Source organism: Xenopus laevis, chromosome 2L, assembly GCF_017654675.1.
Source record: "Xenopus laevis strain J_2021 chromosome 2L, Xenopus_laevis_v10.1, whole genome shotgun sequence".
In the NCBI taxonomy this organism is placed as follows: Eukaryota; Metazoa; Chordata; class Amphibia; order Anura; family Pipidae; genus Xenopus; species Xenopus laevis.
In genome coordinates, this window is record NC_054373.1 from 157,678,275 (window position 1) to 157,697,423 (window position 19,149).

Here is a 19,149-nt window from a genome sequence, read left to right on the forward strand (position 1 = left end):
CAGCAAGTGATAGCGAATCAAGTGAATCAAGCGAATCCTTATTGAGTCCAAAAATTATTCATTCATTGTCTTTATGTAAGTATTATATGTGCTGCACCATTTCTGTGATCTCAAAAGGCCTCAGATAAAATAATTTTGTTTGGTATGGAAACACGATACATTGTAATGTGCAGTTTGAATATCTGGAGATTTCTTTTTGTCTTTACATTTTGATTTGCCATAGAGGCATCTGAGGGCTGCTCCCACTAAAGCTGCTGCCCCAGGCACGGGCCCTGGAGTGCCTGTATGGTAAATATGGCCCTGGTTGTAGCTAGTGAGGTGTAGGCACAGAAAGAACTGGGAACTGGACAACAAACAAGGAGGGAGTGGTGATCTTAACTGGAAACTGGGAGGGAGAGGCAGAGATTAGAGGAGAATGTTGGAAAGGAGCGTAGTGGTTTGCAAGATAAGGTTTATAATGGGAAAGAAGAATAAAGAGAGAGGACAGTGCTGGAAAGGGTAGGGAAAAGAAAAGATGATGAAGAAAACGATCAGAAGCCAGAGGAGGTACTCAGTTAAGCCAGGAATATGGAGCCAGAATAGTAGACAAGTCAGGTCATGGTCTCATATCCAGAGAGAGCACATCAAGCAGATGCCATGGCTTCAATCACACATAATGACCAGAGCTGAAGAGCCTGTCTCAGTGCACATGTAATATAGTGGGAATGGGAAGGGCTAAGGAGCCTGATCAGATTGATGTGCTGCATCTAAACAGTAAGAAACCTCAGAGAAAGAACACTTTCAGACCTTCCAGTACTTTTACTTGCCCACATGTTGTGTAAAATGAGGGAAGATCCTAGATTCTCAGCACTATTTGTAGTATTTGTAAGTATTAGTAAGTATTTGTTTCTTCTCTGAAGCTGAAAGGAAGAAAAGGGAAGAGAGAGCTTCGACCGTGCAAGCAAACCTAGAGGTAATTACCTGAAATAACATCCATGTGTTGCTTTGGTTGTGCAAAACACACACCTCCTTAATTTACTGGAGATAAAACATTTGTGGGTTCGGACTGTATCAGAGTGGTTGACATCATAAGAGTAAACTACAATCATTGCTGGCAACCAATGCTGTGGGCTGTGGGGCAGTTCTACTGCAAAGATTATGATTCTAAATGTGTCCTGAAATGCAGCAATTTACCCATATATTATAGTCTCCTCTCATCTCGTTGTCTTTAAAACATATCCATTTACCCTGGATCTGGAGGTCCCTGTCCTGTAGAGTTTGCAGTTTAAGTGGTCTCACTGGCTTCAGATAACTATTTTCTGTGCCATTCTGGCAAAGTGTCTGAAGTGTTATATTTTATCTTGTGTTTATATCTTGTGTTATATTGTGTGATGAGCAAGAATAGATTCAGCTGTATGCATGATCAAATTTGATTTGTGATATTTGTTTCACAAACAGGAAGATATTAACTCAGAAGAGCAGAGGATATTATCTCAGATGTATATATTGCATGGAGGTAAGTCTAAAGTATTCTGCATTTGAAACTATAATTTACTCTGTTCGGCTTGAAAACATACACAAACCCCAGACTCATAAATTACTTTTAGTCCTTTGTACATGTATATATGGTAAAAAAAGATAAGATAAAAGACAAATTCATAATAAACATTACTTCTACACACCCTACTGTTGTTTCTGAGGTCATATTCATAAAATCTATATTCTGTGTTTATCCCTTCTGTCTTGCTACAAATTCCCTTGGCAGACTTATCACAAACTAAATGTCTTACTGAGCACTTCCCCCAGCAGACTTATCAAATATAGGGGTGGAAATAAAACACACACACATTGATCATCATTAGAGAAGAATAATATATTGTAAGAAAAGTAATACAATACCGATTGAAGACAACGCAACGTCTAGCCGAGCTTCCCTTGGCAGACTTCTGAGAGGAACATCAGCTGGGGGACCCCGGGCCCAAATCAAATACAGCGACTCCCAGAGCACATCAATCGGCCAATGGTCCTTACAAGACCAATTATTCTACACAACACGTCTGCTTGTAGATGAAGTCCCGAAGCCCCCCCAGCTGAGCTCCTTTTTATATTGGTACAATAACAAAGTAATAGATCATTACACATAGACATATAAAATAATAATAATGGCTACATGCCCAGGACATGGCCATGAGAATGACCATGAAAATGGAAATAACCATGTGAATGAAAATAATTGCTGTGTATAATTGCTGTGTATTTTGATTATAACTATGTGAATAAGATATGAGCTTTCTCCTTAATAAACATACTTATATGTTTATGAGTCTATTCCCTGTTCTCCTGCTAATGACTGAATAACTCAACTCCAGTTGTTCCCTGGTCTCCTGCTAATATCAGTACATCCATTTTACAACTAAGGAGCCATATTGAATGCACTTGATCACATTCACATTCATACATGGCCTGCCATGTCACATTTGTATCACACCCTTCTTTTTCATGTACCCCTTTACAATGTCATCTTGTACAACATCTCTCACTGTTAAACATCAGCTTTATATTTCATGTGTTTCAGGGTCAATCTCCAGTCAAGATTCCAGCTTAAACGTTGCCAGTCAATATGTATGTAAACATATTCCAGAAAATAAACTGCTTAATCTGAGATATAATCTTTATTTTATTCATGTGAATATTTTAAAGCCAAATTACAGCCTAATTATTTACAGTGGACATTACTTTGATTTTGATTGATACAGAATGAATTAATATAACATGAGTTTATTGGACACATGTCTATATTGCCTCCAGATATACAGTAAAAGTGTTGGGTTAGATGTAATTTACATGCACTAGAGGCACACACTGGCACTTTACATTTAGAATAGGCTCTGTAATGAAGTATGGGGAGATAGAAGTTCATGCAGGCCTTACCAGAATTGCAAATAAGCCTTGACAGTAAAGCCAGGCTTTGCCGTTTCGGAAAGAATGAAAAAGAGTAGACGCCAAACTTAAGTATAAGGTCAAGGAAACCACAGTTTACTGGAGCTGCCAATATGTTAGATCCCAGGTTGGTACTACTTGCACCGGGCCAAGATGAAAAGCAATGCATCAATACACTACTATGTTTCTTACCTTTCCCAGGCATCCCTAGCAATCCAAAAATGTTACTCTACTGTGTATGCATAAGTATAACTATGCTGTGAAATACCTGTGAAAGGTAAGAAACATGGAGTTGTGCTAGCTTCCTGAAACGGGTTTCCGGATCCTGTACTGGAATACATATTTAGTCAGGTTGATAGACTTATAGATATTAAAAATTCTGCTGATGAGAAACACACCAGATTGGTACAACCTATGAGCTCCTCTAATGGAGATGAACAATCAAACAAGCGGTGTATTGTGAGCTCCCAGAATGAAGGTGCATCACAGCTTGTGGTACAATCCTGTCTGAAAGATTTACCTGCAGCGGCACTGGAGCAATCTATTCCAAGAACAGAGCCAAGCTTGAATATACTGGGAATGAACAGCAGTTCAGCTGAGCAACCAGTGTTTATTGCTGGAAAGCACAATTCATCAATAAAACTTGTTATGAAGACTCCTATAGTAAATCTCAAATCAGTGGAGCAGAATGAAGGTGCATCACAGCTTGTGGTACCATCCTGTATGAAAGGTTTACCTGCAGTGGCACTGGAGCAATCTATTTCTGGTGTAAATACTCAATCAGCAGAGCCAAGCTTGAACATACTGGGAATGAACAGCAGTTCAGCTGAGCATCCAGTGATTGCTAGAAAAGACAGTTCATCAATAAAGTTTGTTACGAAGACTCCTAATTTCAAATCAGCTGAGCATTCCATAAGCTTTTCTGGAACAAATAACAGGTCTGAAGAACAACCTAAGTGTTCCTCTGAAGTGAACAACACATCGGCAGAGGATGCTCTGTACTGTCTGGATCTAAAAAGCATAAAAGTACCCCAAACTGCAGACACTTTCCCACAAGCGACACAGTGCAGTAATACAGCTGTGGCACATTGTACAAACTCTCCCCAAGTCCATGGCCCGTTAGTGGCAGAATGTCCAAGTTCTCCTAGTGGACCGAGTACAAGTAGTGCTCTTGCTACTTCTGAATCAGGTGAGTCATTTGTATTTGTTCGCTTCTCTACCTTTTGGCTAAGATCAAGTGTAGTATCTGAATCATCAGTTGGGGATGGCTGACCCTTCTGACAAAATGGAGAAACAATTGGTCCTCTTGCCAAAGGGCTAAAAGCACTATGGAAGCTGGACTTGTTGTGCCCCCTACGGGGGTGCCTTATTCACCCCTAGGGTCATGCACATTGCACTTCACGCTTTTCATTTTGCTTTTCGCACTTTTTCGCACTGCCTTTTGGGTAGGCGAGAGAATTTTTTTATACCGGCCGCCAGCCTTATTTGGCACATATGGCACTGCACTTATTCGCACTTGGCACTTAACATTTAGAGCTTATTCTTTTGTGTTTGCGTGTCTTTTATATGTGTGCATTTTCTGTTTTTTTACGGGCTTTGGGTGTTGGTAGTCCTTTCGGGCTCGACCCCAGACCAGGTATTGGTGCCCTGGGGGAAGCTTTTTTCAGAACCTAGGGTAAAGGGACTCCTCCTAGCCGTGAGGGCTAGGATGAGGCTCCCCGTCTGAGCCTTTTGTGCCCGGGGGGGGTCAGGTAAGACAGCACTCACCCCTAGCCTTGGCGAAGGTGATGCCAATGACTCATGCTGTCTCTTGGCCTGGCCTGGGACACTTGGGTATTGGAGCACATGCCTTCGGGTAGGACTCATGGGGAGCACCTAGCACTTTGCACTGAGCACTGTGCAGCAATGGAAAGCACGTACTCCGCTTTAAAAAGAAAAAAATTATATTTGTTTGCTCAGTTTAGAATACATACTCCCAATCTGTATGGATATGTTTAGGTTTTATATCTCAGTTCCTATATGTTATTAACATAAAGTTGCAGATAGTCCTGTTTGGGACATGACACTTTTTAAAGGGGTATTTCACCTTTAGGTCAAGTTTTAGTACGGTAATTTATAATTTATGTTTCAATTGGACTTCATCATTTAGTTTTTATAGTTTTTTAATTATTTGCCTTCTTCCTCTGACTCTTTCCAGCTTTCAAATGGGGGTCGCTGTCTCTATCTTAGTCATATTAAACTGCATCAACGATTGGAGTGAAGTCTGGTTTGTACCAGCCTGCAATCAAACAATAAATGTATCTTTTCTGCCTGCCTTCCACTGTTCCAGGGCAGGGGGAGAGGTGGCTGGCCAGGGGGCCCAGTCAGTTTGGCCCAGCTCTACTAGCAAGTGCACATTTCCCCTACAAACATAGGCGGATTTTAATAAAGGCTTGGGGAGGCTAAGCCTCCCCAAACATAAATCCTCTGAGAATTTACCCTGCGGCATTTTATGCAGCGTTCCATGTGTGGTAAATTAAGAAAGGATTCATTTAGAAGACTAAAATAATCCATCCACATTATAGTTCTATCTACCTTCCTGGCAGAGTAGTTAAATCTTCAGACTCAGACTCTGCTGCTCTTGCCTGCCCTGTTTCCCAGTGTAAGTTTAGACCGCCCAACAGGGGGGAGGGGCTACACGAATAAATCACTGACCGGGGAAACTCAAGTTCAGAGCTGGAGAAGGTGTGTAAAATAAATAAGCACAAGGACATGTAGGGGCCCCTATGGGTTAATCTGCCCTGCAGCTTTAAGGCCCCCACCTTTTTCTTAGAGTGATCTGCCAGGAGAGAATGGCACTCCCCTGCTACACTGCTATATAGTGTGTGTAGGGAGTGGCCTCTTTCTCTTTCCCCTCTGGATGCTGATCCAGCTGGATGTGCTCAGGGGGACTGAGTGCAATAGGCCCAGAAGAAGTCATGTGTCCAAGTCGGGGACCAGGAAACCCCGTGAATGAGGAACAGATATACTAGGGCAGACTTGTCATAGTCTCTCTAGGAGAGAAAGGCAGAGAGGATAGAGAGAAAGAGCAGCTGAAGCTCCAACAAGGATTTGCAGTAAGGGAGTAGCTTCCCAGAGGCTCTGTGTGTTGCCTCCAGTCAGGGACCTCAGTGAGGAGGGACTGTAGGGTAGAAGCTGCTTTCCTGACAACTTCCAGGAGGGAATGTGTGTGAATACTGCAAATGCCTAATGGAGACCTTTCCTCTGTGAGAAATGCCTAATGCCTGCAGCTCTGTGTGAGAAATGTGCTATTGCCTCAGCTCCTGTGTGACTACTAAACCTGTGGTCACTTGCCTCGTGCATAGTTAAATTAAACCGTTTCTGTTTTACTGCAAGAACCTCCTGGCGCCCATCTTTTGTTGTATGCACAGTAGCCTGGGGGGGATGTAGTTGCACTACACCATAGAGGGAACACTTCCACATGGCGAAGGCCCTGACCCTGTTGTGTAAGTCGCAGTGTAACCCATGCTTCTACTGCTAGCTGGACAGTTTAACTATTTGTGTGCTATGCAGCCCAAATAGGTGTTACAGACATTCATGTGTATACTGATACTGAGTTTATTAACAAGCAGAGCCATGAAAATTCACAGAAGAAAGTCTGTGGTGAAGATCTTTTGGGGCTGTATGGGTTGACATTGCTAGGGAATGACATGTTGACTTTGCTGTGCAAGAGATTGTACTGGGGTGTAAGGAACACTGCCTATCTGGAGGGATTATTGCTAGGGGCTGAAGCTGACAATGCTGGGCTTGCTGAGATCTGATAGAAAAAGCAAATGAAGTTTGGGGATAGGAAAAAGTGACATATTGGGAGCTGAGTGTAATGTAGTTGTTTGTATGAAATGCATCTTACATGAGGTGCTTTTTGAAGGACTTAGATCAGGTGTAGGTAAAAGGCCCTCTTTTTGTCCTTATTGTGTTAGGTTCCTCCAACAGAGCATAGGAGCCACCACTTCTCCTTATCTTTATAAATCAAAATCACCACTCTGGAGAACCAGTATCATCAATCAAGTGATTCTTTATTTGGTAGCACTTATTTGCTACCAAATAAAGAACCACTTGATTGATGATACTGGTTCTCCAGAGTGGTGATTTTGGCTTATAGAAGCAGCTATAGGACTGAATGGAGTTGAAAACCCCAAACTTTAAAGGAGCAGTTCACCATTTAGTTAACTTTTAATATGTTATAGAAAGGTAAATTCTATGCACCTTTTTGGCCTTCATTCTTTCTTCTTATAGTCCTTGAAGTACTTGCCTTCTTCTGACTCTTTCCAGCTTTCAGATGGGGCAGGGGGTCACTGACCCCATCTAAAAATAAATGCAATGTAAGGATACAAATGTATTGGAATCACTACTTTTTATTAGTCATCTTTCTATACCAACCTCTCATTCATATTCAGTCTTTTATTCAATTCAATTAATAGTTGCTATGTAATTTGGATCTTAGCAACGAGATTGCTATAATTGCAAACTGAAGAGATGCTGAATAAAGCTAAATAACTCTAAAACCGCAAATGCTAACATGCCCTATTCAGGGCTGTCCAACTGGTGGTCCGTAGCCCATCCCCCTTGTGTGGCCCACCCACCTGAAAGTCTGCCTGCTTTGTCTGCTTACCATGTGTAATATTTAAAAGGTATCACTCCAGAGATTAACTGGCTCCTGCATTGTTTCACCTCAAATTCAGTCTATAAACTCCTGCATTGTTCACACATGTAATCCTCACTGTATAGTTCACACTGGTAACACCTCTATTCAGGACAGCCATCAGGGGGGAGAGTTGTAGGGGCCCCGAGGGTAAGCGGGGCCCGGCCACGCCACACTTACTTAATTAGCCGGGCCCCCCATCTTTCTGAGAGCTGCTGACTTCGGGAAGGCATGGACATTTAAGGGGCCCTGGCCACCAATTTTCTCATAATGTGGGGGGGCCCTGGCCACCAATTTTTTTTCTCATGTGGTGTCCTAGCCACCAATATTTTTTAATGGGGGGGCCCTGGCCACAAATGTTTTTTTTATGGGGGGGCCCTGACCACCAATATCTTTTTATTTTAATATGTGGAAACCCTAGCCACCAATATTTTTTTTGTTTTTTTACTGTGTGGTGGGGCGGACCTGTAGGTGGGGCTTGCGGTGGGTGCAGCCCAGGGGGCCCAGGAAATTATTTCGTATGTGGCCCTGCGATTTCTGATGGCGGTCCTGCCTCTATTGTTCACATCGTAAAGCCACTGACCACATTGTTCACCTGTTCACACTCATACAAACTGCTGGAAGGGCACCAGCATTGTGTCACTGTAGGTAGTACATATTAGAGTGGTCCTGATAGGCTTCCCTGTCTCCTGTTCTGATCTGCCTTCCATATGCTTCCTGTGTGCCATACCTTGCCTGTCCTATGCTTCCTGGGTGTGTCATACGCTTCCTGCCCCATGCTCAATGTGTGTGTCATACTCTGCCTGCCCTATGCTCCCTGTGTGTACCATACTCTACCTCCCTATGCTCCCTGTGTGTACCATACTCTACCTCCCTATGCTCCCTGTGTGTACCATACTCTACCTCCCTATGCTCCCTGTGTGTGCCATACTCTATTTACCCTATGCTCCCTGTGGGTGCCCTGCTCTGTCTTCCCTATGCTCCCTGTATGTGTCCTTTTCTGCCTGTGGAACATAAGCCTGGTATTTGTTCTGGGGGTTTGTTAGCATTTGAAAATTATTGTTAGGGGGCCCTAAGGTGTAATGTGCTGTGATATCCACAGGGGAGAGACGGCATATGGATTTAAGGGTATGTCTTGATATGACATAATAAGCTGGTTTCAGAGTGATAAGTGATATTCCTACAGTGAGCATCAACCATTTGGTTTTTTGGTTTAAAGTGGGTGTGGTTTAAAACAGGGAGTGGCTAACACTGGCTTCCATTATTGGCCCTCCACCATCTGGGCCATAAAAATTCCGTCCCTCTGTACCACAGAAGTTGGGACAGCACTGCTCTATATCATGCTAAAAGTTCATTTAAAGTTGAACAACCCCTTTAAAGGATCAATGTCTTTTTAAATGGGTGTTTCTTTTACCCTGCACTGCTTCAAACAGCATTTTTTTTTTTTGCTTTAGTACTATAGAGTTATGTAATATAAATATTATTGTTAAGTCTATTGCGTGGACGTTCATTGCAGATAGATACCTAACATTTTTTAGCCTACCCAAACATAAAAATCACCATCCGCCTATGCCTACAAATACATTTTCCAAGTGGTTCAGCTGCTTCATATTCAAAGAGAAAATGACTGGTCAGAGAGTCTGCAGAAACAGGACCAAGCAGTGATGTAACAGCAAAAATGAACTCTGATATACTATAGGAAGAATTCTATTGGCTCATTCAGATTTGGGATTTTAGAATTTAAAAGTCAAATGTAATTCTTAAATGTTCCATTGAAAGTAATACTGAAATAAGGTATTGAAACAGATTTCACGATTGTTAAGAAACAGCTGTAAAATAATATATTCATTTTTTTTCTTTATTGATAGCACCTGAAAATGACTCTTACCCATCAAATCCTGACACCAGCACAGGTAATAAATGACAAAAGAATTCTCCTTTAAAAAAGCATACCATTGTGCAAATACAATTCATTTTTTAATACCACCTTGTATATTAAAGGGATACTGTCATGGGAAAAAAATTTTTTTCAAAATGAATCAGTCAATAGTGCTGCTCCAGCAGAATTCTGCACTGAAATCCATTTCTCAAAAGAGCAAACAGTTTTTTTTTATATTTAATTTTGAAATCTGACATGGGGCTAGACATTTTGTCAATTTCCCAGCTGCCCCTGGTCATGTGACTTGTGCTCGGATAAACTTCAATTACTCTTTACTGCTGTACTGCAAGTTGGAGTGATAGCACCCCCCTCCCTTTTTCCCCCCCGCAGCCAAACAAAAGAACAATGGGAAGGTAACCAGATAGCAGCTCCCTAACACATGATAACTGCCTGGTAGATCTAAGAACAACACTCAATAGTAAAAACCCATGTCCCACTGAGACACATTCAGTTACATTGAGAAGGAAAAACAGCAGCCTGCCAGAAAGGATTTCTCTCCTAAAGTGCAGGCACAAGTCACATGACCAGGGGCAGCTGGGAAATTGACAAAATGTCTAGCCCCATGTCAGATTTCAAAATTGAATATAAAAAAATCTGTTTGCTCTTTTGAGAAATGGATTTCAGTGCAGAATTCTGCTGGAGTAGCACTATTAACTGATGTGTTTAGAAAAAAACATGTTTTCCGATGACAGGATCCCTTTAAGTTTTTTTGTGTGCAAGCCCTGGTTAGGAAAGCTGTATGACCCACATGCCTGGAAAGTTATAAACCATGGATGCTTGAAGTAAAATGGTAACAGGAACTACTCTCCCTGAAATTATAATTTGTTTCATTAAACCATTTATTAACTGTAAGGACAAAAATATTAGTGTTTAAAGGTTACTAATGCTTAACAAAAAAGTAGGTTATAAATGCTGGACTTTATGTTTTGGGTTTCTATACCAGCACACAGCAATTACAGCAGAGGTCTGTTGCCCCCCTCTAGCTCCTCATCTTTTCTGTTGATTCACAGTACATCCTCAGACCTTAGGGTCCGACTCACAATATATTATATATACAACATATTCCATAACCATATTCATTTTTGGGGTTTAGTTCTCCTGTAAGGGAAGATACCTTTCCTTTCAAAAGTATAAAGTTCCCGAGAATTAGTCAGTAAGGATGCAGGTTCAATTTTAATTTGGTTGAATGTTCCTATATCCAAATCTTGCAAAATCTGCTGAGATTCAACCAAATTTCTGGATTAAATTATATCTCTAGAAGGGACGTTTGCTCACCCTTTTCTCTAGAAATAGCTAGCTATTGAATTGCCTATTCTGGCAATGGTCTAAATAACCATAGGAAACCATAACAAAAAAAGACTATACACACATCTGTACAAGTAGGACAATTGTAAAGTGCCACTTTGTATATACACAGGCTGTGCTAATATCCTTGTTTTGTTCTTAATCCCAATTTTTGCAGATAGACAGCACTACACAATACGATTCTTTCCTTAAAAGCCTTTATTAGAAAAAGGGCTTTTGTTGGACAGGAATATAGCGACGTTTCAGGCCAACAGCCTTTCCTGGTCTTAATCCCAAAATATCGATAATATGCAATTTCCTTACTGGGTTTAAATAAATTATTAAAAAATTGTCTTCTCCAGTTTTATGTGATACTGAAAACCGAGATGGGCCATTTGCAGACACAGATACTTCTACAAAGGTAAGATAATTTTTTGAATGAAGTATCATTGTGTTGCTCCTCTGTGATCAAGGTCCTTAAAGAATCCATCTTTCACCCTTTACCTTTCTCATTAATCCCCCCGGCCTGTGCTGACCAACAAATGCCTTGTTATTTACCCATCACATGGGTAAAGCTGGCCATAGATGTAAAGATTTTTAAAAGATCTTTTCGTTATCCTGAGACCATGATTATCTCGAAACGATCATTTAAATCGACTTGTCCATCAACTAAAAAGACCATTTCAAGCGATATTGCCAGGAAAACTAGGGTAGCTGCCACTATCGTTCGATTACCACTAACCTCACGATAATTTTATGGATTGGTCGGATTGCACTGAAATCGATCGTTCCCCTAATCATATAATCAGATTTAATTATTCAAACATATTTCATTAACTTTACTATGTCATAGAATGTCGTAGTCTTAGCAACTTTTTGATTGGTCTCATTTTTTTTTCTTTAATCATTTGTGTTTCTCTTCTGTCTCTTCCCAGCTTTATAACAGGGGTCTCTAACCCTGCAGCTAAAAATCTATTGCTCTGTGAGGCTTCAATTTTACTGTTATTGTTACTTCTTATTGCTTATCTTTCTATTCAGGCCTCTCCTATTCATATACCAATCGCTTATTCACACCATTGCCTGGTTGCTAGGGTACATTGCACCATAGTAATCAGATACTGTAGAAGCTAAATTCTAATTGGAGTGCTGCTGCACAAAAAGCTAAATAAATTTAAAAAAAATAAATAAAAGCCAAATTGCAAATTGCCTCAGAATATTAAAGTCTACGTGATACTAAAAGTTATTTTAAAGGCAAACAACCCCTTTAATTCAAGGGTATTAACTAGGATATACAATTATTGTTGCTGTCTTGAGAGACTGGGAATCATTGTTTTAATTTTCCAGGTTGCATTATTCAGTGGATACACATGTTTTAAAGATAAGATGTTAAAAGGAGAACTGGGAGAAGGTGGGTGATCATTTTCTTTCTATGTAAAAAAAAGCATTTAATTTGGATGTTATGTACTAATTCTTATTAGTATTTACATAGTTTACATTACATTAGTTACATTAGTAAATGTCAAAATTAATAAAAAAGCATTTTTGAAAAAAATAAGCATAAATTCAGTTGATGAGTGACCCAATGTGTTGTTTGTGTTTTCATCTAAACGTTTATAGGGGAAGATATTTCAAAATTCAAGACAGAGTTTCTGAATTCAAGTTTTTTTTGGCGGCAATTTATTTTTACATTTTCCAATGTTCGTAGTTTATGTAAAAATTTTAAAATGTTCCAAATTCAATATATTTTAGAATTCAGGTTTGAGAAAATATAAAGATTTTGCATCAACTGAAAATGAAGAGTAGAAAGTGATTTTAGAGTGATTGAGTTCCCCCGCACAATTTTACAATACATTTTGAGATTCAAGTTTTTTCATAAATAAGCTAGCAATTGAGATTTTCCAGTTTTAATGTTTTTTTTCTAGTTTTTCATAAATTTGGAAAGAATAAAAAATAATCAAATTCAAATGTTAATAAATCTGCCTTCCTGGGATATACTAACCAAAGAGTAAATAATAATAAAGAGTCTTAATTCTACGAGCGCACCCAGAATTTTTTTTATAAAAGTAAGACTTTATTTAATAGCAGAATAAGATACAGTGGCTGCTTAGACCACACTCTGAAATGTGAGCAAATAGGACAAAATCGACCAAGGGTGACAGCAAACAATAATTAAATTAATTATCATGGGGCAGATTTATCAAAGGTCGAGTGAAAATTCAAATTTTAAACATTTGAATTTCTAGCTAATTTTTGTGTACTATCTCTTTAAAAATTCGACTTCGACCATTTACCATCTAGAACCTGCTGAATTGCTGTTTTAGCCTATGGGGGACCTCCTAGAACCTATTTGGAGTCAATTGGTGGACTTTGAAAAATCAAAGGTTTTTTTTGGGATAAACTTTGATTCGAAATTGATTGGATGCGCTATTACTTCGATTTGTACAATTCTAATTCGGCCAAATTCGAACGAATATGGACTATTCGCCCGAAAAAAAAACTTCGATTTTTTTTTAATACATTTGGGTTGGTCTTTTTTAATTCGAATTTGAAGTTTTTTAAATCCGAAATTCGACCCTTGATAAATCTGCCCCTATATGTAGCATTTTTTTATTTTAGCTCTATATACATTTTAGGAGATGCCAAAGACTTCTGGACTAAATGCCAATCCCACCAATGCAGACAATTCTTGCTGGAGAACATTGAGAAGTCTGTAAAATCAGTAAGTCAGAAAATCCTCAGTGGAGAGGCTGAAGATCAAGGTGTGTATTTTATATAATATATAGTAAACTTTATAATGAATAACCTAGTGAATATACATATGGGGCTAACTCAGCAATTCCTTAGCACTCTGTTCTCTGGTTGAAAATCGTTACTGTTACGATGCAAAACCCCCTGCAATTCCAACTCTGGCTATGCTCTGTATCAATTAACCTATATAGCTAGAGGATGCCTGCAGAAATTCTCTATGGAAGCCATGGCTTAATTTGGGTGGTGAAACCCTCCTGACCCACAATATTGTGAATGTAAAAATCCTTACTGTGCCCTTGGCAGCATTTTTATTTGAGGGAATCTTCGAAGTAAAAAAAATTCGAAATTCAAAGTAATTTTTTGGATATTTCGACCATCGAATAGGATACTACGACTTTGACTTCGAATTCGATTCGAAGTAAAATCGTTTGAATATTCGACCATTCGATAATCGAAGTACTGTCTCTTTAAAAAAAGGTTGACTTCAATACTTCGCCAAATTAAACCTGCTGAAGTGCTATGTTAGCCTATGGGGACCTTCTACAGCATTTTTCTAAGTTTTTTGAAGTCGAAGTAAAATCGTTCGATCGTACAATGAATCGTTTGAATCGTTCGATCGAACGATTTTACCTCGACTGCAAAATACACAAATTCGATGAAAAAAGTTCGAATTCGATATTCGAAGAATTTAAATTCGATGGTCGAATTTTGAAGTATTTTTTACTTTGACATTAGACCTTTGATAAATCTGCCCCTTAGGGGCAGATTTACTAAGGGTCGAATATCGAGGGTTAATTAACCCTCGATATTCGACTAGGAACTAAAATCGTTCGACTTCGAATATCGAAGTCGAACGATTTAGCGCTAATACTTCGATCGAATGATCGAAGGATTATTCGTTCGAACGATTCCAAGGATTTTAATACAACGATCGAACGAATATCCTTCGATCAAAAAAACATAGGCAAGCCTATGGGGACCTTCCCCATAGGCTAACATTGAGTTCGGTAGCTTTTAGCTGCCGAACTAGGGGGTCGAAGTTTTTCTTAAAGAGACAGTACTTCGATTATCGAACGATCGAATAGTCGAACGATTTTTAGTTCGAATCGTTCGATTCGTAGTCGAAGTCGTAGTCGAAGGTCGAACTAGACCATTCGATGGTCGAAGTAGCCAAAAAACACTTCGAAATTCGAAGTTTTTTTTATTCGAATCCTTCACTCGAGCTTTGTAAATGTGCCCCTTAGTGTCATTTCTGGTTGACTAGAAGGGGGAGCTCTTGGTTAAAGAGCAGGAATGACTTTTATTTCTGTATTTGAAAGTTGTTCTAGAAATCACCCCTATAGGATTTACTTACAATCCAGACACTAATTTGGTTTTTATAAAGTCAAATGTTAAGCTGATCTTTTTACAGATTATGAGACAGCATTGAGATATCTGTGGGGAAGCGAATGCCTTGAAAGCGTTATTATACAAGAAAAGCAAGGTAAATATCCATTACTTTCAGATCAGCATCATCCAGCCTATAACTTGCCATGTTTTTTAGCTTGTACAGTGACAGCCATACTGAGCCATACCAGTGTGCGAGGGGTGTGTTGGGTTTATAGCATGAAGTTAAAAATTATATTTGAATGCATATAATTAAAGGAAAGTACTTTATATGAATTTAGATTTATCATAATATTACCCTGTTCTAATAAAAAATACATGTTGCCTTTAGAAGCACTACCATAGGTATGGGATCTGTTATCCAGAATGCTAGGGACCTTGGGTTTCCAGATATTGAATCTATCTTTATTTTGGATCTTCATCCCTTAAGTCTACTAGAAAATCATGCATAAATCCAATAGGCTGGTTTTGCCTCTAATACAGATTAATTATATCTGAGTTTGGATCAAGTACAAGGTACTGTTTTATTATTACAGAGAAAAAGGAAATATGTGCGATGGCCTTCCCATAATTCGGAGCTTTCTGGATAACGGATCCCATGCCTGTATATGTAATTAAAGTAGTGGTAGCCATGGGGGCAGCCATAGGAGCTGAATAGGGGAGGCTCATGGATCTCTATAGGACTATAGAATGAAAAGATGTATTCATTAAAACAAAGCAAATGCTGCCAAAAAATAGTTTCAGGCTCAAACTTTAAAAGTAAAATATTTTCACTTTGCTTTTATCTCTAATATATATATCTATATGTTCTCCCATTGGTAGAAATCCAATGGAAGCTCCAGTCTCTTGAGGAAACTAAAGAAAGACTGCAAAAAAATTACAAGGCTTTGACAGACTTACTGGGAAAAGGAAAGTGATACAGAAGAGACTCAACCCATTGCCAGGCACATCCAAACAACTTGGTTTTTTAATTGATTTAGCTACCAATATGGTGAGCTAAATAGTACTGTCCCTAGGCCAACAATTGGATCATAATGGGGACCTAGGGAGACTGTTGCACCAATGTGCCAAGGATGACAGGATTTCGCAAACTGCCGGGGCCGGATTTATATAGCGGGCACCACTAGGTCCGCTGACGTTTGTCGCAACCCTCCCTTTTATTCACGCATCAGGACTGGAGCAATAGGGATTGGCGCACAGGAATGGAAAGAATGCATCCCTGCATTCTCAGAGGTAGAACAGAAAATCTGGTGGATATCTTCGATGGAAAAGCTTACCGCGATGCTACACTGTAAAACAGATAAATATCATGCAATGTGGTCCCCCTGGACAATTTGGTGTAAAAACCAAACCAATCTAATTAAGAGCTAACCAACAAAAAGATTGACTACATTTCAAACAGAAGCCTAATACCCTAAGGATTTCATCTCAAAGGGCAACCCCATTATAGGAAGTATATGATTTAACTGCACTGTTTTACAGACAGCAGTTACAGAGGCTACCAATGTACCGTGGGTACTGACCAATACAATTACTAGAGACCTATAATTACTAGAGGCAATGAGGAGCAGTAATTTGTATATGCTGAGCTAGACAGAATATCTGAGTTGTGTTCAGCAGTACAGTGGGCTCCTCTATCAGTTACACTACATGCTTATCAAGGCCCAAACACTATACTTTGGATGAAGAGCAGCAATGCCCAATACATAAAAGCATGAAACCTTCATATTAAGAAATTAAAGGGATCCTGTCATCGGAAAACATGTTTTTTTCAAAACACATCAGTTAATAGTGCTACTCCAGCAGAATTCTGCACTGAAATCCATTTCTCAAAAGAGCAAACAGATTTTTTTATATTCAATTTTGAAATCTGACATGGGGCTAGGCAATGTAACTGAAGGAGTCTCAGTGGGACATGGGTTTTTACTATTGAGTGCTGTTCTTAGATCTACCAGGCAGCTGTTATTTTGTGTTAGGGAGCGGTTATCTGGTTACCTTCCCATTGCTCTTTTGTTTGGCTGCTGGGGGGAAAAGGGAGGGGGTGATATCACTCCAACTTGCAGTACAGCAGTAAAGAGTGATTGAAGTTTATCAGAGCACAAGTCACATGACTTGGGGCAGCTGGGAAATTCACAATATGTCTAGCCCCATGTCAGATTTCAAAACTGAATATAAAAAAATCTATTTGCTCTTTTGAGAAATGGATTTCAGTGCAGAATTCTGCTGGAGCAGCACTATTAACTGATTCATTTTGAAAATGTTTTTTTCTTCCCATGACAGTATCCCTTTAACTGTTTTGGCAAAGAACAAAAAGTAAGTAAAAAGTTATGGCCATTTGCCTTAGGTAGCAGCTATGCTGGGGGTGAGGAGGGAGGGGGTCTATGTGGGGTAGGGGGGTAGGGTTTTTTTTAATAAGGGGATTGTTTCTCATTTAAGGTCACTGGCTATGTTGAGCCACAAGTGTAAATATGTAAATTGCTCAAAGGAGTTCTTTCAGTAAATTTACATATTTTGGGATTAAATCTCCTTTAATAAGTTTCTTCATATGTCAGGTCGGCAGTTGATTTCGTTATCAAACGGAGATTGTCTTAAAAATATGTATCACAATAATTGTGAGACCAGAACTGCATTAAAGTAAAGCTAAATATCTAATTAAGCTAAGTTTAGTCTTTATTAAAGGACATGTAAAGGCAAAAAAATAAAACCCCATTTTTACTTTCTTTAATGAAAAAGAAACCTATCTCCAATATACTTTAATTAAAAAATGTGTACCATTTTTATAAGAAACCTGACTGTATGCAGTGAAATTCTCCCTTCATTTACTGCTGTGGATAGGAATTGTCAGACGTTCCCTAACTGCTCTGCAGGGAAACAATCATACTTATGAACAGCAGGGGGAGCCACCGACTTACTTCCCAGCCATGCAGAACTCAAGCAGCTTTGTTTGTTTCCCTGTAGAGCAGTCAGTGACTGTGTAGAGATTTGTATTGGATTTTATTTTTGCCTTTATCTCCCCTTTACTGTTTCCAACTCTAGCTGCAGGGACAAAGATCATGGAGCCAGATTTAAACCGATAAACTGGGATTCTTTTTGGAGGATTATTTTGCTGCAGCCACTGGTTCTGCAGAGTTTGAGAAAGTTTGTATTAAACAATACAAAAACTATAAAATCCACATAGATTAGATTAGAACACAGGGCCCAGCGCAGTCTGTATATTCTTGCTGTATTGGCTTCTGGCAGATATTATTTGACTTGTGCTGTTTTGATCATTTATGACGATCCCTAAGCAGCCCAGACCACACTGAGCATGTGCACAGTCTTGGTCTTGCAAAGATGTATAACAAAGTTACAAGATGGTGACCCCCTGTGGCCAACTTTGAAAGCATAAATCATTTGTTTGATTAGGCTTGTGGTGCAGTAAGTTCATGTTTATGTTTAGTATACAAAATACAGCATTTCTAAACCATATTCTGTTTTACACTTTACTTCCCCTTTAAGACTAGGGCTGTGTTATTCGTTTCATTGTATAGAAGAATTTGCAGCCATTTATACAGCATCTGAGCAACAAAAGTATGTATAATGTTTATTGAATATCTGTACATATGTATAATATGCTGCAGTGTGGTTTTAGACATGTAATGTTACATTCTTCCGTTATCAGACAGAATATAGCAGGTAGAGATGGTTTTCTTAACTTTTCTATGATTCATAGCTATAGGGATCAGAAGGCCAACTAAATATACTTCCAACTAGGGAGTTGCTTTTAAAGGGGAACTGTTGTGAAATTGTTTTTAAATATCCTGTTCTTTATTTTTATTAAATCAACTGTCTATGTGTAATTGGTTCAAAATTCAGAATAGTTTTAAAGGTGGGAAATGTTAGCTCCAGCCTGTCCAGCCTGTTCATCTCGTCCCTTGTGCTCTGTCAATCACTGCTGGCTGGAAGCATCGGATCTTATCATCTGAAAACCACAGGCATTGTTGATTCAACAGCTCTAAAATGAAGAAACTGGAATAGATGTAAAACACGGAGGGGCTTATTAATGTATATAGGTGCTAAAGTGTATCAGTGCAATTTCCCATAGCAACTAAACAGTTCTTTGGTCTATAACTAGTCGCAAATTCATTGGTTACTGCTGGCAACTGCAAAGTACCATAGGCCTTTTCATAGGGTTGAGTTCTAAAAACCAGAC

General features: G+C 39.2%; 1 protein-coding gene across 2 annotated transcripts; it reads left to right on the forward strand.

The window, feature by feature from the left end:
* Positions 1 to 3,175: 3,175 nt before the first annotated feature.
* Positions 3,176 to 16,747, forward strand: LOC108708666. 2 transcript variants are annotated; one of them, XM_018247600.2, is made up of 7 exons: positions 3,176 to 4,108; positions 9,469 to 9,513; positions 11,186 to 11,244; positions 12,168 to 12,231; positions 13,457 to 13,582; positions 14,983 to 15,054; positions 15,780 to 16,747. In XM_018247600.2, the coding sequence occupies exons 1-7, from the start codon at positions 3,334 to 3,336 to the stop codon at positions 15,872 to 15,874; spliced, it is 1,236 nt and encodes a 411-aa protein (XP_018103089.1). In that variant the 5' UTR covers positions 3,176 to 3,333; the 3' UTR covers positions 15,875 to 16,747. The 2 variants fall into 2 exon arrangements, with proteins under 2 accessions (XP_018103089.1, XP_041438541.1); XM_041582607.1 differs by lacking the exon at positions 3,176 to 4,108 and adding an exon at positions 6,374 to 6,404.
* Positions 16,748 to 19,149: the final 2,402 nt, after the last annotated feature.